We start from the raw sequence: 25,753 nt of genomic DNA, 5'->3' as shown, positions 1-25,753 counted from the left end.
CACTCGACCACCACAGCGGCTTTACAACCCTTTGCAACATGGAAGACATATCTGAGCACTACATGCTATTTGGATACTTTTTCCAATTGGAAGTATGCTTCTAAGATCAACTGTTTGTCAATACAATACCATACCCCCTGTTACCTACGCATCCCTGTATGTACACCACAGAGCCTTCTAAATTAAAGTTTGATTTTTTTACAATAGATTTTTGGATCCACCCTTAAAACATGATGAGAAACATGCATGCCCTTTTGAGTACGATGCTAGTAAAAAGAAGCATTATCTTTCAACACGGCCAAATTAAAATGGTCAAACAGTATTTCAAACATAACAATTTAGTACATTCAAGAAGGTACTATTTATATATTTCTTGAGCAAGAACATCCCACAGCATTCAAAAGTGCTGATTTTTCTTAGCACCTTTTTCAAACAAGAGTTTGCAATCTGATTTGAGAAAAAAAACTAACAATATATATTTTTAAAACTTTTAGAAAGTTGATATTTCAATGCAGAGAGAAATAAAATTTCTAAAACAAATTAGTCCTATGAATTATGATAACATGTAATTACTCAGATGTTCTATATGTCTTCTTAGGTGTTTCAAAAAGATTATATTTCTTTTTTGGTTCTATCCAGCTGACATCACTTCCTGTACTCTCGACATCTGTAAATACTTTCTTTTTCTTTTCTGCTTTTCCTTCATCCCTAAATGATTTTTTTTTCAAAATCAATAAACAATATACTTAATCAATGAAATTGGATAAGATAATGCATTAATAATGTACCAGACTCCCTAATAAATACGAAAGGGATTTTTCCAAATAAAATAGGGATTTTCACACATAAAAGTTAAAGCATAGGGAATAAAATCCCTACTCAAAAACTGGAGTCAAATTAAAATAGGGATTTTACACACATGGAAGTTAAACCCTTGGGTATAAAATCTCTACACAAAAAACAAGTGAAATTGGAGGCCAAAATGGTGATCTAAATAAATAAATAAATATTGTGTTCAATCAGAAACGCTGTGAACAAGCATTCTGCACAAATGACCCCAAAATCATCAGAAGATGAAGGGGAAAAAAGCTTCAATTTTTAAAGAACACAGACTTTTTGTGTGACACATGCTTGATGTTTTTTTTTTTTCATTTCACATGAGTGATGATGGCAGTCTTTCCATGACCGATGTTTATGTCCGTAACACAACTTGTACAAAAAGGAAAAGTCGGCCCTTTTCTGAAGAATTTGATGAAAGGAAATTCATCGGAATAAGTATCTTTAAAATTGATTAAATATGTTTTTGCTTATCAGTATTCATGTTTTGTTATATTTTGACCATAATGCACGTCAAAAAGAAATTTTGACCATATGCACGTCACTATAATCTTCAATTATTATCCAGGACTATTGGCTGCTAAGCTATTTCCCTGCACGATAAGACAAACAACTTTCTTGTTACCATCAGAGGGTTTGTAAAACTTCCTTAAAAAGGGAATTTTCCCATTTACGATGTTTGACGTCATTTCGAAAGGAGAAAAAAAAAAAGAGGCTTCACAGAAATTCCTTAGGGATTGTTTTCATAAGAGGGGATTTTTTTTAAATGAAGTAGAGAATTTTTAGGGACAATTAGGGATTTTTGTGATTTTTGTAAAAATTCGGGAGATATAAGAACTTTTCGGGAGGTCAAGGGATGAAGCTAAAATTCGGGGGAATTGGCAGATACGCATTCATAAACAGAATGTGTACAGTTACATATCATCATAGCTGCAGGGGGACTGTTGCCAAGTCCCCACACACAAATCCTCAAAGGGCACAAAGCTACAGTCCCACCATCCATTGAACACATTACATAATTTCTATTCATAGCACAATAAAAATGCATGAAATTGGTTAAAAATTATACGGTCATCCCACAGGGGTTGCGTTCTGGAGGTGAACACAAATATGGAAAATCCACGAATAACACAAACCATAAACTTTGGTTTTAAGCATCTGATTTGTGTGGCAGAAGTAGAAGGGGCATCCAGTGATTCATGAGGATGTTTTCTGAAAGAATATTACAATGTCTGTTTGCTGTTTCTTCTTCATTTTAGTTAATTTGTTAGAGTATGAACACAAGGCTTCCTCAATAAATTTTTCTACACGTGAAAAACGTCTCATAGATGGGTTTATGTTATGAAAACAATCCATTGCCGGGTTAAATTTATGATGCCTTTATTGAGCCTATGTTGTTCATAATAAACTTGTCTTCCATTTCTTAATTTTGATCATTTTCGTGGAGTATCACTTCCGTTTCAGGATTAGTCAATTCAACTAATTCCTCCTCTGTTGATTCCTGAATTGGTGTTAATTAATTCTATAACTTATTTTTTATGTCCACATCATTGAACCCTTCTCCATCCATCTGCTTCACTAATGTGACAATGTCTTTCATAAACTTTATGGCTGTCTCCGTAGAAATGGATATGTCCTCAGGCACACATTGTGACCAAAAGTGCTTTCAATATGAGACGACTGTTCCCATCTATATAGTTTCCGCAGCTCTAGCAATGACACTGATGGTATGAGTGAAATTCATTCTTGACTTTAAGACGATTCCTGCATTTGCATCTTCTTTAATCGCCTGCACAATCATCATTGAGAAATTTTTATAGCAAGCTATAAATGTTTGCATAACATGAGAATGCTAGATGTTGAGTTGGAAGGCATATAGAGAACGCCATGGTGTTCAGGGACATTATCCAGTATCCAAAGAACTTTGAATAGCATGTGTTTAATGCCAAGGAACCTTCTAACTTCCAGAACAAAACAATGTTTGAACCAATCCAATTTGTTTTAAAAATTAGAACTGTTTTCCAGTAATGAAACAAACTTCACATCATGTCAGGTTCACTACACACACATTCCAACATGCACCAATTCGTTAGAAGTTCCGCAGAGGAATATGGACGAGGCACATGTGTGGTTCAGTAGTAAACTGGGAAAGAGACAGTGAATACAAAAACCATGAAATCTGCGAATACTAAGGGCTGACTGTATGCATTTAAAACTTTTTCTACCAGCATTGTGGTGAGCTGTTCAACAATGAAACAGCCAACAAAAATATCTTTGAGAAATCTCTAATGTCAAGAGTATTGAATTTCTATGAAACTGCCCTATAAATGTGCAGTTATCTTGACAAGAAAGATGTATTACGATAAAACAATTCTTTTGCCAACACTGGCAGGACAAAAAAAATTTACCCATAAAAGAGGGGTAACCGTTAAGCTGGTATTTCAAATAAATACATTAAACAGACATGAGAAATTATTATTTGGTCTTAAAAGAGAAGAGTGACAGTTAAGAAAGGTTTAAAACTATATCCAATGGTGCCCCTTTTGATCAATTTATGTCATTTTCCACAATTACTGTTTCACTATCAAATTTGACATTTTACATACAACAACCTAATAGTAACTTTATGAAATCGGTGCAGATAGATATTTGGCTTTCAATACCTAATATTATACAGTGCTATTTAGGCGACCCTTGACTTCGTACAATTTCGCACATTTTAAAAATGAATTTTTTCAAAGATTTTTGTCGATACTGCAAAAATTGTTTGCTTTCATGTAGTCGCTCCTGCAGAGTGCGGTAGCTAGGGGTCACATTATAAAGACAAAATTTATAATTTAAAGCATTATTAATCTTGGACAATGCTCTAGGATACCTAAAATTTCTGCAGAATTTATACCCAGAAATCAATGTTGTGTTTCTCCCTCCCAATACTACCTGCCTTATACAGCCCAATGGACCAAATAGTGATAGCTACGTTTAAACAATATTATATGAGGACAATAATGAATCAGTTCATCATGGCAACTGACAGGGAAGGTGGGAAATTTTTGGAAGAACTATAAAATATGGAATGCGCAATTATTATTGGAGAAGCGTAAACTGAAATAAAATAGATGGCTTTTTTCTCAGCCCGAGATATCAAGGAAACAGTTATTTTCCGGATATTATGCTGAGGTGAACTCGGAAAGAAAAGTCATCACATCTCGGCAGAGACGGGATGAAAAGCCATCTATCTCTCTAAACCGTCCCACCCGGGGGCCATTTCCTGAAGTTAAGAGAGGCTGCTAATGCCTCTACTTCAGCGCCTCACAGTGCGCCACAGTGTGTGAAATAAGGAAGGCAGGGTCATGTCTCCAATGGTGTAGATGGTAGCATGCTTGCCCGGTATGCAAGAGGGCCTGGGTTCGTGTCACGGTGGAGACGTGATGACTTTTCTTTCAGAGTTCACCCCAGCATAATATCTGGAAAATAACTGTTTCCTTGAAATACAATAGTCAACAATGAAAGGTTCGTGGAAACAATTACGCCCAGAAATGATGAGTAATTTTATAAAATTTTGAAGAAACTCTGGGGACTATCATGGATGAAATAAATAGTTATCCTAATGAATGAACTAAACTTGGACATCAACAATGAAGATTTTAACAAGTTGGTTGAATCTCACTATGTCAAATGAATACCTAATTGTGCAACAAGAGTTAAATGAAATATACAGTGAAAGTAAGGAAGAAGCTAATGATAAAATCGTCAAGACTTTGACAATCAAAAATATGAACCATACATCTTGACAAATTTTTGACTATCATGGATGAATGTGGAGTACATATATCTCAAGTACGTAGGGCAATTGAAAAAAATACAGCATGTTATAGAACACTATCAAAAAAAAAGAAAGAAAAAAGGGTGGTAATCAAATAACTCAATAAGTTTACCTGAAAGCAAATAAACACACCTCATTAACTTAATTATGCACATTGTGCAATAAATATTTTAAAATACATGTACAATTTTTGATGTTTTTTTTACATAATCTACTTTTGAAAATTTAACATTCGTACACATTTTCAGGAACCAATTATGTGCGAAAGTCAAGGGACACCTGTATTGCAGTTTTCAAAATTTTCCAGTCTTCACATTTTCCAACTTCGAAGCAAGAATAAGAACAGGTCTGCATTTTGAAAAAGTCTCTTTCCACAGAGAGCAGGCCAGACCTTCAACACATTACCTACACAGCATGAAAATTTGGTCATTCATCATTTTAACTTCAGAGTATTGAAGACAAATGGTAGCACCAGTATAACATGAAACAAGTGTATCTCTAACAATATAAATATATTAGTCTCACATATTTTTTTCCCTGGATGGATCATGCTGATCCCTTGGGAATACATGAAGATCACATTATTAATTAAATAAAAAAAAAAAAAATATATATATATATATACACACACGCACACAACAGATTCACGTATCTATTCATTAGAATTCCTCAGAGAAATGTTTATGAGGTGCATGTACAGCAGGGTTTAAGCTACGGTCGCATTTTTTGTAAAATGTGAAAGAAAATTGTAGAATGCGAAAGAAGAAGTAGCTACTTTCGCAAAAATGCTTACAGGAGGTACGAAATGAGTAAGACATTCAACCATCAATCATTACATAGCATTGTAGCATTTTGCTAAAGCTTTTCCCCCAATTTTCGCTTTTTTGCAAAAGGAATTTTTTATATATATATCCAGCTTAAACTCTGATGTACAGTTCGTTAAATTGTAGTCTTTATAATATTATACCATATAACCTTTTTATACCCAGTTTGCATGTAAAGTAAACAACTATTTATACAAGCTAAACCTGTCAGTCACCATTAATATACAAACCTTTATCATACAACCCTCATTTATCTGGAAACTTCTGTTAACCAATGGTGGTTTTCTCCATGATAATTTTTTCATGATAAGTAAATCATGAAAGTCCAAAATTCTCCTATCGATGAAAATGAGGATGTTTCACTAATTGCAAATAAGCAACAACAACGCTTCTATTTTTCCGAAGGGTATTCTGTTGATGCATCAAAGAGGTATTACAATTCATAAGAAATAATGTTGCTAAAACAATTTGGTGGCACATCTGCAAAGCAATTAGTCCCTTAGTTCTATGTATATGGAAGATGTGCATCAAATACTGTTATGTAATACAGAGGGGGGGGGGGAAACAAAAGGCAACCAGGCTCTGTCACAGAACACAGAAGTGATTTTAGAATAGTGTCTTGAAAAATGTGGTAGTTGTGTTGTGTCAAGAAAAATTAGTAATTTGTTACGTAAATGATGAAAAACTTACAGTTTTGAAAAATTCATATCCTCCAGATCATCAGATGTAGTATAAGGGCTCATGATCAGCTTAGTTTTTCTTTGAGACATTACAGCTGCTCTACGTTTTCTCTATTAAGCATAAACAGAGACCAATCAAAAATGAATAAAACAGTGTGTATGTTTCAGTAAAAGGGATAAACTAGATGCTATGTATAGCCACCAATTGTGTCAGTAGGTGTGATAAATTTGACTATATAGAAAAATTATAAATATAGAAAAACCATAAGAAAATATAACCTTCATTCAACCACTTATCAGCTTTGCCTAAACGATATGTATATTACATAATATTTTGTAACAAAAATCATGTAATTTGCTTCCTCCCTATTCAACAAGTGCAAACATAAACACCATTTCTATTGAGGGTTTGTAATCCTAGACTCTGAATTTTATTTTTATACATACTCTCAAAATTCAAGTAATTCCCTTATGTATGATTCATCATATTTTCTAATAAAAGCTGCAGATTACACATAATAACCAATAAAATGTGATAAATTCACAATATATGAACAAATTTAACTTAACTTATTATGGATAATCACTGAATTTATTACGCTTTCAAAATGGATTTTTATCTCTAGTAAAGCAAGATCAAAGAATACAAAAAATAACTTTTCAAACATTACAAAAAATATAGGCATAACTCTCTGCTACTTTTTTTACATAACTTCTATTTTGATTCAGGTACTTACCATACCTTGGCACGAGAGTTTTATTATGCATTTCATCAAAAAATACTTTTCATATTCCTCTGAGGTAACCCATATTTAGGCTTTTCTGAGGTAACCCATATTTAGGCTTTTCAAGACCAATTAATAAATGACAAGAAATCAACACCCTCTATACCATTGCATTACCTCAATTTTATGTCTAAAAAAACGTTCATTCTTGGGCCAAGTTAATTCAAGCATTCATTTTCACTGTCAGCTCCTTGTGAATAGGAAGACAGTGATTTCACAATGACAACTTCATCTAGAGCAGTAATTCCCAACGTGGGTGATGAAATGTTCCAGGGGGGAGGTAGAAGCTATGGATATAACATAGGATCCTATGGATTAGATTGCGTTGGGGGCGATAGGCAGGGCCATCATTTAAACTTTTTCCAGGGGGGGGGGGGGCGGCGGCAAAGCATGTGTACTCAATGTATGTATATATATGGGGTGATTATAAAAAACTATCCCGACATATGGGCTCCTAACTATCATTCCATTCACAGAAACTGAATGAAATTTTGGCATAAGGTATTTTGAGGTATGCGCTCAAGAATGATATGGAAAACAACAGTGTCACTCTAACAGTTACGTTTACAGTGAGAAAATTTCGAAAATATCAAATGGCAACACCAAGTTTTTTGTATTGGAATGCGATCTCCATACTGAAAAACACTAAATAGCGTTGGAATGGCACCTGTAGCACGAAAATCCCCGGAGCTAGGCAAGGTAAAAAGGACTTTGCCGTGCACCAGAGCATTAATGTTTGTTTCATTCGTCACACCGTTTCTTCGGCTGAGATCCCAGCCTGATTAGTCCTCCACAAGGCCATGTGGAAAATTTGTGAAACACAATAAAATGCTTTATTTTATGCTGCTTCTCTGTCCTTATTGGTTGTCCTCACTTTTAGCCTATCTACCGCCGGTGATTTTCATGCTACAGTTGCCGTTTGAACGCTATTTAGGGTTTTTCACAATGGAGATCACATTCCAATACAAAAAACTTGGTGTTGCCATTTGATATTTTCGAAATTTTCTCACTGTAACCGTAACTGTTAGAGTGACACTGTTGTTTTCCATATCAATCTTGAGCACATACATCAAAATACCTTATGCCAAAATTTCATTCAGTTTCTGTGAATGGTATGATAGTTAGGGGCCCATATGTCGGGATAGTTTTTTTATAATCACCCTGTATATACACTATCTACCAATAAGTATTTGGACACCTGTGATAGAAAAGAAAAACTAACTTTATTCAAAATCGATAGTTGGTAGAGCCTCCACGAGAGGCAATTACAACGTGAACCCGCCGGGGCATACTTTCCACAAGTCCTTGTGTGATGGCTAGTGGTATTTTCTTCCACTCGGCTTGGAGAAGACATGTCAGTTCCTTCACCGATTTTGGACTGGTAGGACACCCCTTAATTCGGCAATCCAACTCATCCCAGAGGTTCTCGATAGGGTTCAGGTCTGGGCTCTGGGCAGGCCAGTCCATTCGATGAACCCCATTGGCACCATACCAAGCCTTGGTTAACCTCGCAGTATGACAGCTGGCATTGTCGTCCTGGAAATAACAGGGGTCCAGCCCATAAAACTGCCACAACGTAGGAAGCACATTGTTATCCAAAATAGTGCAGTAGGCATCGGCGTTGAGCTTACCATGAATGGGGACCAAGGGTCCCAGTCCATACCAGGAGAAACATCCCTAGACCATAATTCCACCTCCGCCGAACTTGACTGTTGGCACAATGCATTCTGGCAGGAGACGTTCTCCAGGCAGACGCCAGACCCAGACCCTGCCATCCGAACGGTAGAGGGTGAACCTTGATTCGTCGCTCCAAAGAACCCGTTTCCACTGATCTAGGTCCAATTTCGATGTGCTTTGCACCACATTAACCGAGCAACGCGGTTGGACTTTGTGATCAAAGGCTTATGGGCAGCAGCACGACCATGAAAACCAATCAGATGTGCTTCCTTACGGATGGTATTCATTGAAACAATACTCCCGGATGCCTGTTGAAACTCCTCGGGGATGAGAGCCATCGGTTGGGTGCGGTTCCTCCGAATTTCTCTGGACAGCACCCGTCTGTCTCTATCTCCTAGTTTCGTTGGTCTGCCGACTCTGGGCAAATTCCGAAAATCACAGCTCACCTTCCACTTCTTAATCACATAGGCCACTGTCGATTTTGGGTACTTCAGCTCGCTAGATATGTCCCTTAAGGATCGGTCATTTTTGTGATACCCGATAATTATACCTTTCTCGAAATCATAGAGCTCTGAACTGCGAGGCATCTTGCATGCGACTAATGCCGATGTTGTTGCCTACGCGATATATACCGGCAAAGGGCGTGACGTATCTCAGGACTGCAGATATCGTCATTTGCATAGGTGTCCAAATACTTATTGGTAGATAGTGTATATATACCATTTTTAGTGTATTTTCAAAAGCCCCCCCCCCCCAATGACAGGCCTGGTGATAGGAGAAAAAAATCTGAAGAAGGGGGCGATGGGACAAAAAAGGTTGGGAAACTATGATTTAGAGCATGGTTTCTTAACCAGGGTTCATGAGCTTGATTGAGAGAAAATTCAACTAAATACATTTTTGCATACACTGAATGAAATTAAGTGTTCGTATTTTTTCAATGTAAAAAGTTGTTCAGTCATATTAGTAGCATGTGTAATCACAAGTTTTTGGAGTGATCTTAAGAGTTGTACCCTTATCATTAAGTAAAATTGCTAATTTGCTAATTTGTCACTGGATGCCAATCTGGTGTTCAGGTCTGTCATCTAGCAAATGAATTATTGAGCAAAGTAGTTGCAAGTAACCTGGTAACTCACCAAAGTTGCCTACTTAGTTGTATCCTTACTAGATTTTGTCTTTTTTTTTTTCAATTGTTTAATTGAAGAAAAAGCAATCTAAGCAAGTATGATGAAAGCTATGAATTATTTGATTTTACTTGCATCAATGAATGCTATAGGACTCAGATGTCACAGGTTTTTCCTGTGGAAAAAATTTTGCAAACGGTAGCATGAAGCCCCAGCAAAGCTGAAAGAACATTTCACGGCCATCCATATGGAACAAGCATCTAAAAATTAGAGTTTTTTTCCTTCGTGAAAAAAGGCTCAGTTCGAAAAAGCAGGAATATTCCAAAACTTGAGATTGCAAGTTTGTGAAACCCTTTTCTTAAAGCATCCTACAAAGTTGCTTACTGGATCACCAAACAAAAAACCCTACTCTATTGGAGAAACTTTGGTGAAGCCATGCTCACTAGAAATGGTCCAATTGGTCTGTGGACTCGAACAGAAAAAAAAACTGGAAGCTGTTTTACAGTCAAATGTGATTTATTGTAGAATAACTTTTAATATTTAAAAGCAAATCATCAAAAAATTGGCAGCTGTGTCATTTCCCTTCAGTATGCAGTTGGATGAAACTACAGACATCTCTCAATGTTGCCAGCTTCTTGTTTTTGCTTGCTATGTGCATGTTAGAGTCACATGAAAGTAGAATTCTTATTCCACGAGTATCTTTTGGGAACTGCAAAGGCTATCAATGTTTTCAATATTATAAAAACATTTTTTTACAAAGTTTTGATTGGAAAGTGAAACTTAAATCAATTTGTACTGATGGAGCTTCTGAGTTACTTGGTAAATGCATCTGGTTTCGCTACTTTAGTGAAAAAAGAAGCTCTTCAAGTCATTGTCACTCGTTGCTTTTTGCAGATATGCACTGACAACAAAGACTCTTCCACCAACTATGAAAGAAATTTTGTCAATAGCCATAAAAGTTATTAACTATATCAAAAGCAGGTCTTTGAATCATCAAATTTTTAAAAGCTTTTGTCAAGATATGGGAGCAGAATATGAGGTGCTTCTCTGCCGCTGTGGTGATCAAGTGGTCATAGCGACAGACTCGCATCGCTAGGACCAGGGTTCGAGCCCCACTGTTGCCGCAGTGGTGGTCAGCTGAAGTTGGCTTTCTGTGGTTCCCAACTTTGAGGTGAAAATGCAAGCCGATCTCTCTGTTAAAAAATCTAGCCACAGAAAGCAACAGGCCTACAAACACTACAAATATTCAATAATCACTCTTCACTCACTTCACTTCTGAAAGAAATATCCCATTCTTGCAGCATTTTAGAAAACAAGATTTTATTCATGGTTTGGCTTTCCTGTAAGATATTTTTCACCATATGAATGAAATAAATATTTCCATTCAAGTTCGTGAAGTGACCATTATGGATGCTTCTAAAATATTGCATGCTTTTTGGGGAAGGTACCAATACAGAAAAATAGAGTAGTGACCAAAATTCCAGCTAACTTTCCTATGTTGGAGGAAGTGTTATGTCGAGATGGAATTGGGATGCAAAATGCTCTCTCAGCTGCTTTAAAAAAAAAAGTTTCTTGCAAACACTTAAAAATCTTACGGTATTCTTTTGGAAATTTTAACTTTGATGGCCCTTAAATAGAAACATGGATAAGTAATCTTTTCCTATTTAATATAAACAGCATTGTCGAAGATGCTGATTCAGCAAAAGATGAACTAATCTACCTCAGAGCCAAAGACCTTCCACGATTGGAATATGATTTAAAAAGCTTTATGGTGCAGCATGAGACAATTATTCCCCCATCCTGTAAAGTGAGTATTGGAGCATTTGATTCCATTTGTAACTGCATATCTATGTAAATTAGGATTTTCAATGCTTGCATCAATCAAAACAAAATATTGCAATCGATGTACAGCGTGACATGCGTGTTGCACTTGAGACAGTACCACACACACGCAATACAATATTCTCCTTCAAGATAAACAGCAGCAGTTTTTCGATCATTAAGGATAATAATCCTGATATTCAGTAAATGTTTTTCGCTAAGCAACTTAACTATGTTCGCACTGAAATGTTTGAAATAAATTGAAGTTAACTAAATGTAGTAACATATACATTTGTCCTACGCACAACCTGAATAAGGCGGAAACTTGTTGAATGTGAACAAATTTTATAGTTACGGATGTTGCAATGTTATTTGTTTTACATGAAGTGGAATGTGCCCAACGCAGAAATGGAAAGAAATATTTGAAATGTTTGAGTGAAAAAAAATAGTACACAGGCTGTCCCAAATTGTTTGTACAGCGCTAACAGCTGACTTTCGAAACATACTTTCAATTACAAACAGTTTTCAAATGATGTGCTGAGTTACTTAAAACCTCACAATTTATTTGAGGGGGTGTATACATGAAAAAATGAAGAAATTAACTTCTTATACAGCCCTGTGTGCCCCAAAACCCAATTAGAAAGCTATTGCCCTGTATCTCCTGACGCCAATGGGAAAAATTCCAAGTCTCCAAGTGCAATATTCACTGAGATATTTGAATTCAAAAATGGAGGAAAGTTGGGAAAAAGCTGTAAATGTGGGAAAAACTTATTTTACCCGCATTTAAGGCTGTTTTTTTTCCCCAAATTTCCTTTGTTTTTCTAATTCAAATATCTCAGTGAATATTGCATTTGGAAACATGGAATTTTTTCTACTGGCATCAGGAGATATGTTCTACAGGGACATGTCCTATAGATATGTTCTATAGGGATATATTCCCTGGTTTTCCCCCTGCTTGGAATGTCTGTACATGCACATCTGTGTGTGGGAGTCAGGGAAAAACATTCCCTGAAACATAACCAACAAATCATGTTGTTTCTCTAGTTTTGGCTACAGTTAATTTTTTTGCCTGAACCGGAACCCTAGCTTTCGCCGTTTCATCTCGTGAAGATTTTTTTTTCCACTGAAATCACTCAAAACAAATGAAATTATACTAAAAAATGATAAAATTTTACCATTTTATTGTCATTTCAAAATGATATGAATTTAAATAAAGAAATTTCTGTATAAAATTTCACCTGTCCGCTGAAATTCTGTAGCAATTTCACATGTAATAGAAATTATTTTACTTATTTCTTTGTAATGATTTTTATTTATTTTTGATAAATTTCAATTTTTCCAATCCCTGTTAACATGATAGTACCTGAAGATAAAAAGTAGAACTGTAGACTATGCTGTTTTTACTAATTTTCCAGGGCTTTGAATGTTTTTTTTAGTAGTGCAGTATGAGGGATAATGGGTGACTCAAATCGTTCAAGTTGAGGCAACTCGAGTTCGACTTTAGTTTCCCGTGTGAGGAGGACCTTAGAGATATCCACTGAGTAAGCAACTTCTGATAATCTGCGTAGTGGAAAGTATTTAAAATATACATATAACATAGATTTAATTTTATTTATAGCTCTCATACACACATTTTTTTATTGTTCTGGAAACATCTTCTGATGTCTTCACGGATTTTAATTCAGGAACCACCGCCACTGATTTTCATTCATAAATATGTATGTACCGAGTATAAAATGATTTTGATTTTCAAATTTTGATAATGCAGAAACATATCCAACTTTGAAAATATACACTGCCCCTTGTGATTCTGCTTTAGACAAGTTTTACTGTGCATTTCAAAGGTGTCGAAGAAGAAACACACTCATTACATGACTGTGTTTTGTGGTTTTATTTTATTACATTTTATATGTGTGTAAAAGTGATTTTCAGAGAGAGGGTCTGTGCTCTCCATTTTACTGACACAAGGGGTTCATGGCAAAAAAAAAGATTAAGAACCACTGATCTAGAGAGAAGTAAAAATCTTCACAAGCTAAGACTGGTCCATACGGTTACTTCAGCTGCTCTTATCTGAATATCTGTGGAAGTTCCTGAATTTTCTGCTTTTGTTCTAAAGTATATCAACTTCTGCATTTGTTATAGGGTTTCACAGAATTATTATGTAGAGTGGAGTAGCAAAAAGTTGTACCTATATTTTATTCACAATTTAAAACTTCAAAATTTTTTTTCTTTCCTAGTTTTTAATTCTTCTTTGTTAAGGTTGAAAAAAATAAATCTCTGCAATCATAATGTGAAAAATAATTACCCTTGATGTTTGGGTGATGCTGCTATCATTATGTCTTGATAAATCACTAAAGAAATACAAAACAAGCTTAGTAAGAACCAGAACGAAAACCTCTATAAAGGATATTCACAGATTATAGCAAATAAAAATGAAGCTAATACAAAGTAAAAAGTAGAAGAAGAAAAATTAATCATGAAATCCTTTCTGAAAAAGTGATTGTACCCTTGAAATAATAAAAGCAAATAAAAAATAATTATCATTTTGCTTTCAATTCATTTTTATTTAATTTCAGTGGAATTTTATTGATAACAAATTTATTATAAGCAGGTGATTTTTATTTATACAAATACAAATATACAGGCAACAACAGGCAAAATGCCCAATGAAGTGGCTGAAAAAAAAAAATTCCCATAAAAAATGTGAACGTCGAATATAACAAAAACACAGACCTAAAATAAAAGCAATTATTACGAAAAAACTAATATACACTAAAATAAAACTAATAGTTATGATAAAATGAAATACACTGCCCATAAGAAAAAATCATGGTTGTCTTATCTAAGTATTCATGGCTTCTCGATTCCTCCAATTATAAACATTTCTTTTTAAATGTATCAATTGTGGTAGAATTCATGACTCCTGGGGTAAGCTATTGCATTCATTCACAATCCTGTTAGAGAAAAATTCCCCATGACACCACAATCTGGAATTGTCCCTCACTAAACGATACTGGTGTCCTTGTTGAAACACTTGATTGACGGTGTATTAATAACTAGTCCATCCTATCCATTCCTTTGAAAATTTTAAAAACCTTAATCACATCCCCACGACACCCCCATATTCTTCCAATGTAAACATGTTAAAAAAATCCAGTCTTTCTTCATAGCTCAAGCCCTGTGTACCAACAAGAGCACATGTAGCTCTTTGCTGCACCCCCCCCCCCACCCAAGTCTACGCCCCTCTGTAGGTACGGTCTCCAAAACCTTAGGACATACTCCAGTCCAGGTATGACGATTTAAATCACCAGATTTAAAAAAATAATAATTGATTTAAATACCAAAATTAAAAAATTGTTTTTTATCCTTTACATTTAACTTCAATGATATTGAAGTAAAAGTAACCCCTAGTGTAGTATGCATGTTGCTGATATGTGCCAAAGTTCGTGATTAAAAGAAGTACACCTAAAAGATCTTTGGGGCAAATATAGACTTGAACTGAATTTCTAGATACAGTGCAGAAAGAAAGCTGCCCTAGTTTTAGATTTTGTGCATGAGAAAAAATTGCAGAAAAATATAGGGTGCTAAACTTAGCTAAACTGCACTAACTATTTTCAATGCATTACAATGGGGCACTAGGGTTCTCCTGATTAAAAAAACAGAGGAATTATTATTTTTTGTATAAAGCTTTGAATTCTATGCCCTAATTGCTGAATCAAAATAATAATCAATATTGTACCAACATAAATATCATTGGCTTTCAACTTTACTTTTCATATTAAAATTTTGAGTATGCTTTTTTTTTAAATAAAATGCATTAAATCTGTGAAAGAATAAAAATGTGTAAACTATTAAGCAACATCATGCAAGTCCAAAACATATCTACAAATTGTGCAAGAAACACAATCTTGTCAATAGAATTTTTTTTATTTAGTTGATGCTGAATGGCCCTTTGGTTGTTCATCCATTGAATTGAGATACCTGCACCATACGTGTAATACTGATTTGCCACCATGCATTCACTTTAATAGAAGGGGAGACCATGAATAAAAGCACTTCACAAGAAAAATTTTATTCCATGAAGTTAATTTGGGCTCCTCGACCTTTCATGTTACATAAACACAGATTTTTGGTGTTCATATTTTTTTCTTCTAGTTCGTTTGTAGTTTGTCCATTAATGTTTAATAAACTTCGAACAATTAGGAGAAAAAAGCAGTTAGGCAATATGAAAATATGCATTCTTAATGATTAACAAGGTTTGTTTTAATTAATAAGCAGTCATTTAGTTAAAATAAAAAAAAATCTGATTTAAATCAAAAACTTGTCCAAAACTTGTTAAGTCAAAAATGTGATTTTTTTTTTTAAATCATACCCTGAGTCCAGGACTAACTAAGCCCCTGAAAAGTGGAAAGATCACTTTACGAGAACAGAAAGTGACCTTTTTAAGAATGAAACTGAGCATTCTATCTGCCTTCTTGCCTACTGCCAAACATTGTTCAGAAAACCTAATTCGGCACCTCAGATACCAAATTTCATCAGCTGGGTCAAGCCATGAGTAAAATTTGCCAACTTTCTTCATGGCCCTTAGACACGCGTCTCCAATATGATCAAAAATAGTAAGTATCTGTTTGTTTCTTATCACACTAAGTGCCTCTTCAAGTATTTCATTTGAGTAATTGCGGTAGGGTTGTGACCACCCAGCTTCCGCACGTGCTAGGACAATAACAAACTAATGAAAAAGGGACAAATACTCTGAAAAAACAGGTGGTACAAAGTCACCACCTGAATCACCATTTTTTTTTTTCATGCGTCATATTTCTGCCAAAATCCAGTATTTTTACAATTCAAATAGGTATTTCTTATCGTATAAATAACTTCTATATAGAAATATTAAATTACCTAATGTCCAAGAAACACACACTGTCTGCACCAGGAGAGGTTTATGTGCATTTGAAAAATTTCGTGTAAATCACAATATAACCTAAAAAATTCTCTAGACAACAACTGACAGCAGATGATGCAATAAATGCTGTCGGTGAGTCACCTACAGCTCCTCAATTGGCATGAAAAGTTTTGAAATCGATTGTTCCTCCATACGCTCCCGGAAGCACTTGCATCCTAAAATCTGAATGGCGCATAGTCGGAACCTTTTCACAAAGTCATCCGTGTTTAAGGTATGTAACAACATAGTGTTGAGAGACACACAGAGTCTCAAGACATTTAAATGAGTGATGTTTGAGAAAAAATGTTCCTTATTTAAAAAAAAAAAATCAGTTTTCAGAAAAAAGCATTTTAGTGGAAAAACATTAGCATGTGTAATGCCTGCCGCCAATTTATATTAAAATATTTTAAGAGTATTTTAAGTACAGGTATAACCTTGCTTTTGTCTATACCAGGTTTAAGCTATGGTCGCATTTTTTGCAAAATGCAAAAGAAAATCATAGAATGTGGAAAAGTAGTAACCACTTTCGCAAAAAATATGTACAGGAGGTAAGAAATGAGTAGACATTCAACCATCAATCATTACATTAGCATTGTAGCATTTTGCTAAAGCTTCCTTTCTCCCCCCCCCCCCCTCATTGTCGCTTTTCAGCAAAAGGAATTTTTCATCCAGTTTAAACCCTGGTCCATACTTCACAATTTTATTCTTAAATAATAAAATAAAACTTTAAAAAATTAAATACTATATAAAAACAATGTGCTATCCACATACAGTGTGGTGAAAACAAAATGAGTTTAAAGATGCGGGCCTGCAAATATGTGCTCATGTGAAAAGGCATGATGCGGATCCGGACCTGCTCCATGTTTAAGGGGGCCTTACTTTTGACAAAATGAAAATAATGATATAACGAAACCACGATATAATGATATTCTGCGGAACAAGAAAAATATCATTGTAGACGGATTATCATTATATCCAGAGGCAAAATTGTCCTTACGTGTGATCAAATTTGTGGTGGTGTTCTCGTCTTTTCTACATTGACATTATTAATACCATCAGAAAATGTGCTTTTATGTATTTATTCACTGCAAAAAATTGTAATTGATTAATTTATTATAAAAAATCACTAAAATGCTTTGTCCCTGCGAAGAAGTTTAAGCATTGCACTTTTGTGTCGTACACAAAAAGTAGTGATAGCTTTCTATAGTTTTTGGTGGTTTTTTAGTGCAAGATGTTGATGTTATCAGTTGCCTTAACGAAAACAAGTGACGAGACAAAGTTAAAATTTAATTCAAAATGATTTTGAGAAAAATATAAACAAATATTGTTTTTTATAGCAGTTTCAAAAATCTCCTAAAAATATGGTTATAGACGGATTTATCGTAGTAAAAGATATTGTTATATCAAGTATCGTTGTAGTGACGTTTTGCTGTATTTAAAATAAAAATTGGGAAATTGCATTCCTTTTTTAAAAAACAGTGACAATGAGATCAACAACCAATAACGTTTGTGAAAGAAAGATTCTAAATTTAAGTAACATTTAAATTTTGCGTTATTACACCTCCATGAACTCCATTTTTATGTTCAAATAAAAACGTGTTTCTTTTTGCTGGTGACCATCTCTACACTGAATGAAAACCTCTGCAGTTGAAAAAAAATATATATTGCTAAATTGCGAACAAAAATACGTATTACTACACAGAAGCATATTACAGTCTCCCAAAATTATCAAATGTTTTCCAAGAAATAGGAGTGTTTTCTAACAGAAGTTACCATTTCCATTATACACTGAAGAGCCAAAAAAACTGGTCACCTGCCTAATATCGTGTAGGGCAACCCGCGAGACTGCAGAAGTGCCGCAACATGACGTGGTATGGACTCGACTAATGTCTGAAGTATTGCTGGAGGTAATTGACACCATGAATCCTGCAGGGCTGTCCATAAATCCGTAGGAGTAGGGGGGGGGGGGTGGAGATCTCTTCTGAACAGCACGTTGCAAGGCATCCCAGATATGTTCATGTCTGGGGATTTAGGTGGCCAGCGGAAGTGTCTAAAGTCAGAAGAGTGTTCCTGGAGCCACTTTGCAGCAATTCTGGACGTGTGGGGTGTCGCATTGTCCTGCTGAAATTGTCTGTCGGAATGCACAATGGACATGAATGGGTGCAGGTGATCAGACAGGATGCTTACGTACCTGTTACCTGTCAGAGTCGTATCTAGACGTATCAGGGGTCCCATATCCCAACTGCACACGCCCCATACCATCACAGAGGCTCCACCAGCTTGAACAGTCCCCTGTTGACATGTAGGGTTCATGGATTCATGAGGTTGTCTCCATACCCGTACACGTCCATCAGCTCGAAGCAATTGGAACCGAGACTCGTCAGACCAGGCAACGTGTTTCTAGTCCTCAACAGTCCAATGTCGGTGTTGTCGGGCCCAGGCGAGGCGTAAAGCTTTGTGTCGTGCAGTCATCAAGGGTACACGAGTGGCTCCAAAAGCCCATATCGATGATGTTTCGTTGAATGGTTCGCACGCTGACACTTGTTGATGACCCAGCATTGAAATCTGCAGCAATTTGCGGAAGGGTTGCACGTCTGTCACGTTTAATGATTCTCGTCAGTCATCGTTGGTCCCGTTCTTGCATGATCTTTTTCCGGCCGCAGCGATGTCGTAGATTTAATTTTTTACCGGATTCCCGATATTCACGGTACACTCGTGAAATGGTCGTACATGAAAATCTAAATTTCATCGCTACCTCGGAGACGCTATGTCCCATCTCTTGTGCGCCGACTATAACACCACGTTCAAACTCACTTAAATCTCGATAACCTGCCATTGTAGCAGCAGTAACCGATCTAACAACTATGCCAGACACTTGTTGCGTTATACAGGCGTTGCCGACCGCAGCGCCGTACTCTGATTGGTTCCATATCTCTTTATTGGCATACGCATGCCTGTACCAGTTTTTTTGGCTCTTCAGTTAATATATATATATATATATATACAGGGCCGTCTTAAGAGCATCATGGGCCCCCGGGCCAAGTGGTTTTTCTGAGGCCCTAACAGGTAAATTCTAGGAAATTTCAACCATATCTCATTTTTGTGAGGCCCCTCTTCTCTTGAGGCCCCCGGACCGTTCCCGGGTGCGCCCATGCATTAAGACGGCACTGTATATGTATTTCGACCTAAGGATGAATCGGGAAAAGATGAAACGGGACATCACCACTCCGAAAACCCCTGATTAAGAGTATAAATGAGGAGGGAGCAAAGACCCCCCCCCCCGGTTTTAAAATTTAAGGAAGCAAAGCAAAATTAAAATATTAGTTTGCTGACTTCTGATGATGGGACGAGAGGGTCAACAAAGGCTTATGCTACTGTGGTGGTCGAGTGACCATGGTGACAGACTCTTATCGCAAGGTCCCAGGTTTGAACTCCACTAACGAAGTAGTGATGGCCAGCTGAAGTTGGTTTTCTGTGGTTATCAACTTTGAGGCACATATGCGAGCCAATCTCCCCGTTAAAACATTCCCAACAGTCCTACAAACGATACAAATATTCAATCATCATACTTCACTTCTGAAATACAGATGGCCGCACTGAAAAATCAGACAAAACACTAGATACGCAATCAGACTGTTAGGTATACACACGTACGCTTCCGGAACAACTCACTAGGTAGTAAATTGCCATAACCCCCCTTTGTAAACATATCAAATATTCTTAATGCCATGTTTACCAGGAACGTGAAAAACGAGAAAAACCTTTCCCTAGTTTGTGGGCACCTGAACTAATTCCTCCATCCTACTGACAAGTCTTCAAAATACCTCCTTTGATGAGGACTTTGCTGACAGTGGAGGGGGGGGGGGGGGTTGTCGAAAAAGAATTGACATCTGCTGCATCTAAAAATACATTTCATGCCAAATATTTTGCATTAACAAATGATAAATTATCAGAGAATTTTTTTATGATTAGGGGGGATACTTATCATACTTTTTTGTTTCTGTAATAGGTTTTTTAGGTGTGAGCTCTTCCATTACAATACAACTGTTTGGTGATGGTTTGTTAATCAATGTAATTTCTGGATCAATGTATTCTTCCTGCAAAGAAACCAAAAAAAAAATTATTTAAATTTGCCAAAGGAAAAATTTTTTGGCTTTCATTTTCAAGTTCATACCTTCATAACTTAATTTAGCTAATTTCTGAAACTTATTTAACAAAGAGTACATATGCTTATTGAAATTCTGATACAAATCAAAATATATGCTACAATAAAAGTAAAAAACCAGTGATTATGGATTTAAACTGATTGCCTCAGTAAATTTGAATTTCATTACATTTATCACCACCAGAAAATAATATCCAAATATTGCTTGTTAGTTTGATAAATATGGGAAAAATCCATATGAGAGTACCCCCCCCCCCCCTCCCCTCTATTTAACCACCCATCAATTTTGTCAATGTGCAATACACGTATTTTACCATAAAATTAAACTAAATAGAAGTAAGCAAAATAAATGATTAAAATCAATATTTAGATCACTTGATTTAAATCCAGAAATTTAAATTCACATTTTTCTCTATTTTTCTTTACCAGGTTATTTTTACTTGAATATAATTATAGTATGCATTTTATTGTGATGCGGTAAGGTCATAAATTTCTCTATTAAAAGAAATACATATCTGATAAATTAGACTTGAATGCTATAATTAGATACAGTGCAGAAGGATAGCTGTTCTATTTACAGATTTCCTCGTGTATAAAAATACTTCAAGGAAAATATAGAAAGTTAAACTGCACCGAGTATTTTTAATGCATTACAACAGAGGGAACTTTTCCCAACTTTGTGTAAGCAAATTGACAACACTTTAAAACAGAAAAGGCTTGTATGTTTCAAAATGAAAAATATTTTAGTGCTTTTAGTATAAATAAATCATGAAATTTTCAGCTAAGGCAGGTTCACTCCATGATTTCATCTTTGGGGGAAACATTGTGTCCTAAAGCTTCCTTCAGATTGGTGGATGACACATTTTAATTAAAGAGTTGTGATGCAAAAGACAAAAAATATATACTTTTGCATCTGCTGAAAGATCTATTACATGCTTTCAGTTTAGCACGATGGTAATGTTGAAATAAGTTGAGCAACAAAAAACCGGTGAACTGCTTTTGTATAAAGCCTTGAATTCCATGCCCCAAGTGTTAATTGAAAATAATACCATATTCCTCCACATTAAGCAGCATGCCAGGAAATTCGAGTAACAGATCTTGGATAATTCTTGAATATCAGGACTCTTAAGAATCAAATTGAATTGGGTGATTTAAACCTCTTACTTCAGATCTTTTCTGTTTTATGAACTACATTCACATAGTTCACACTTTATGTTTGCTTTGCTAATACAAATCGTGGCTTATCCAAAATATCGGCTCAACAAACTTTCATGCTACAGTATTTAACCGGCATGCTGAGAAACAGCGAGGGAGATCAGCATGCCGGAATATCCTTATTTTACCACATGCTGAGAAATTAAAGTAAAAAATTCCAGAAAATTCTTAAATATCTAGACTCAAAGTACTGACTGAATTGGCTAATTTGAACCTCGTCTATTCTCAGCACCTCAGGATGCTTTCTATTTTACGAACTGAATTAAGATAGTTCACACTTTGTTTGCTTTTGCTACAGTAAATCTTGGTTTATTGCAAATGTGTCAGATGATGAGCACATTTGTTTACAAAGATTAGATGAGTTAAATAGAAAAATTAGTAGAATACCGAACATTTTGATTACATGTGCAAGATTTAAAAGAGTAACAAAAAAAATTACAGCATGAAACAAGATGTTAGCATACTTAACAGTGTTCAAATTCATTGGTGGTCCGAGAACAGCTATTAAACAATCGGACTCCCGAGAAAAAAATTGTGATGGTCCGCGGGACCTGCAGCGAAAAACCTGACCAGTCAGTTTGATGCCTTCACTTATGTGAAGATATTTTGTTTCAATTATTTCAATGTTGCAATTTGAATCAGTTAAAACTATTCAGTATATTATACTTTCTTATAATTACAAAATATTTTCTTAAAATACAAATTATAAAAGAATGCCTCTTTAAACCTCCAAACTTATATATCGATATGGCTACAAAATCAACAGTGGTGGCTTCAGAAAATTTGACTAGAGTTCTAATAATTTTTTATGGCTTTTTGCACCCCTCGGTGGTATATCACTCTTCTAAAAGACAATATATATATTTAGGAAAATGAATTATAATTATGCAAAAGAGATTTTTTGTTTAATGGACCACACATGATGTCTGGCAACCAGTAGTTTCCCATATTCACTGGTGATTTTTATTTTTCAATTCTAATGCTGCTTTAAGCAACAGCATATTTCTTTAATCTGTAAATATGCTTCAAAAGTACAAACAGTACCTGTATTTCTGTATTAGGTTAGTGATAATTTAGGTTACAGTGATAAGTTAATGCTTAATTTTTATTATTGTTATCAAATTCTTAGACAAAACGTGTTTGCTAATGAAAATTTGCAGTGAAAACTATTATTTTATTCCAATTAACATATTTATTCAGTAATTTACAGTAATTTCTCACTTATGCGTCCTCTTATTTATACACTGCTCAAAACAATTAGGGGAGCAAGAAAAAAGTGAAGAAAAACGTGCGAGACAGCCACGTATTCGCATACAATGGATAGTACAAGCATATCAATGCGCAATACAGAAAAAAGACGTAAAAAAATTTGGAATTAAGCTTTAATTCTTTGAAAATATGGAAAAAAACATGATTTAGGGCAACAATTTGGTTACATGTAAACGATAAAAAAAAGTACTGTTTAGACATGATGCATGAGTTTTAATAGGGCGTGTGGTCTCCTCGAACAGCTAAGACTGCTGCACACCTGTTTGCCGTGGATGCGATGAGGTTATCGATCAGACTTTAGGGAATACTGTTCCACTCCTCAAGAAGTGCAATCTGCAAGTCTCGGACAGTAACAGGCGGCCTTGGTCGCGCAGCAATGCGTCGTCCGTGCATGTCCCAAACATGCTCGATTGGATTCAGGTCAGGAGAGCACGCTGGCCATTCCATACGCTGTATTGTTTCAGCTTCAAGCATGTTCTCCACCAGACGAGCTCTATGCGGTCGGGCATTATCATCCTGGAAAACAAAGGAATCTCCAGTGGCTCCAGCGTAAGGGATGACATGAGGTCGCAGTATCTCGTCTGCATACCTTCGGGCCGTCAAAGTGCCATTCCGAATGATATGCAGGTCCGTACGTCCGCCTATGCTGATTCCAACCAGCTCGTCTGTATTGTGACCTTTCACGAACGAATGCAGGGTTATTTTGAGTGTCCCTGTCCCTCCATACCAGAACACGTTGGGTGTCACACCCCAGACTGAATCGGGACTCGTCTGTAAACAGCACTTGGCTCCAATCATGTTGCTCCCAATCTCGATGTTCAGCAGCCCATCTTCTTCGGCCGCACGGTGGCGTGGGGTCAACGGAATGCAGACCATTGGCCTACGTGCATAGAGCCCTCCCTCATGAAGCCGATTACGTACTGTTTGGCTGGACACCCTTCGTCCTGTTGCCAAGAGCAACCGTCTTTGCAGCTGCGTAGCATTCTCTGTTCTGTTAACCGTATATACCGGTCATCAGTTGCTGTAGTGGCGCATGGCTGACCTTTCCCTGGTCGACGTCTAACATTTCCTGTTTCTTGGAATCGATTCCACAGCCTTGCAACAACACTTCTGATGACTCCAACAGCATCCGCGACACTATGTTGTGTTTGCCCGGATTCCAGTCTGCCTATAACACGCCATGCCATGGATTGCGGTAAATCACGTTGTTGAGACATCAAGTTACCTTGTCTCAAAAAAAAATACTGCACAATCAAATTTCACAGTTACGGCAGTAAAACAGACGCTTCTGCAACATCCCGATTTCTGCCCTTATCTCCTTTTTCTGGTTTTTGACGTCATGAACTTTGATTTGCATATGAAGTTTTCTTCTTCCGTTTCCTGCTAGGCTTTAAATTATGGATGATTCATTTTATGTTACTTATCGGTATACATCTTTGCGTAATTTTGTTAAAACCATGTGCTCCCCTAATTGTTTTGAGCAGTGTACATCCCTCTCAATCATCAGACAATTTCATGCACTTCAGGCCAAAGATCATTTGATCATTTTTGTCACACCACGGTCATTTTCTGCACATGAGGGCTAATTAGACCGACAGACCAGACACGACCGAGGCTCTGTCCCTCCCGGGATATAAGCCTTCTACCCGTCTGGGTTGAGTCGTGTTGCTCTTAGTCGGGCTAATTAGACCGGTACCTATAATTTATTGCTGATTCCGAACAGCAGGCTTGTTTTTTATATTCATCAAGAGGTTGGTACGCTAACCCATGGACTAAGACTACATTGCTTTTTATGACTGACTGGATATCAATCAGAGTGGAGTCCCCTTTAGAGGTTCTTTTGCCTTCTGTAGACCTCACATTAGGATTCTGGTATCTATCCTGACTCTGCCTAGTGAAACTTCTCAGTATTGATAAAACATACTGCTCCACAAGTGCTAGTACTAGGAATTTCAACTGAAGGTGTTAGTTGAATTGATGTGATGAGAGATTGGCGATAAGGATAAGAAATATCAACCAATGGCAAGTTATTCATAAAAAGGTGGCACATTTTGATTTTCACTAGAGACTGCATTTCGAGTTTGTCTAGACATTCTAGCCTGTATTAGCTATGCTATGCTTCAAAATAGGTAAATGAAAGCAATTATCAATTTCACTGAAAATGAACAAATACACTCATGTCCATAAATTAAGAATCACTCAGATAATTCAGAAGCACACGGAAATCGAAATCTAAAGTAAAAATTTCACCTGTACAATTATCACACATATCTGCAAGAATGATATGCAAATTTCAAGAAGCCACCAGATGATGCCGATAGTACGTCACAATGACAAGAGTGTAAGGGGGGGGGGTATATAAGGAATGGTGGCAAAGAAGTAAAATTGTTCACAGGAGTTCTGTAAGGCGCTCAGTGCCATAAGCGAATAGTTATGATACAGAGGACGCATGTGGATGATTTTTTACGTGGTAGAATTATCGGCCCCCTGGAATGTGGGCGTACTCAGGTGGAAGTATCCGAGGAAATTGGAATTGGCTTTGGCAACGATTCCAAGATAACAGAAATGTCAGTAGACGTTACAGTACAGGTCGC

At 36.3% G+C, this 25,753-nt stretch overlaps 1 protein-coding gene across 2 annotated transcripts in view; it reads right to left on the bottom strand.

Moving 5' to 3' along the window:
- Positions 1-25,753, bottom strand: part of LOC149089463 (uncharacterized) — a 171,705-nt gene that overhangs the window by 24,812 nt on the left and 121,140 nt on the right. For both annotated transcript variants that reach the window (XM_089238742.1, XM_089238746.1), the window contains 4 exons: positions 20,501-20,607; positions 13,874-13,919; positions 6,175-6,275; positions 574-708 (listed from right to left, as the gene is read on the bottom strand). In XM_089238742.1, the coding sequence (XP_089094868.1) occupies positions 574-708; positions 6,175-6,275; positions 13,874-13,919; positions 20,501-20,607 (389 nt within the window). The remainder of the gene's footprint in view (positions 1-573; positions 709-6,174; positions 6,276-13,873; positions 13,920-20,500; positions 20,608-25,753) is intronic.

The sequence above is a fragment of the Pholcus phalangioides genome, unplaced genomic scaffold (assembly GCF_987345545.1).
Source record: "Pholcus phalangioides strain wild (caught in Gottingen) unplaced genomic scaffold, Ppha-v1.0 ptg000002l_1, whole genome shotgun sequence".
NCBI classification, from domain to species: domain Eukaryota; kingdom Metazoa; phylum Arthropoda; class Arachnida; order Araneae; family Pholcidae; genus Pholcus; species Pholcus phalangioides.
This window is presented reverse-complemented; position numbering and strand designations above follow the sequence as displayed.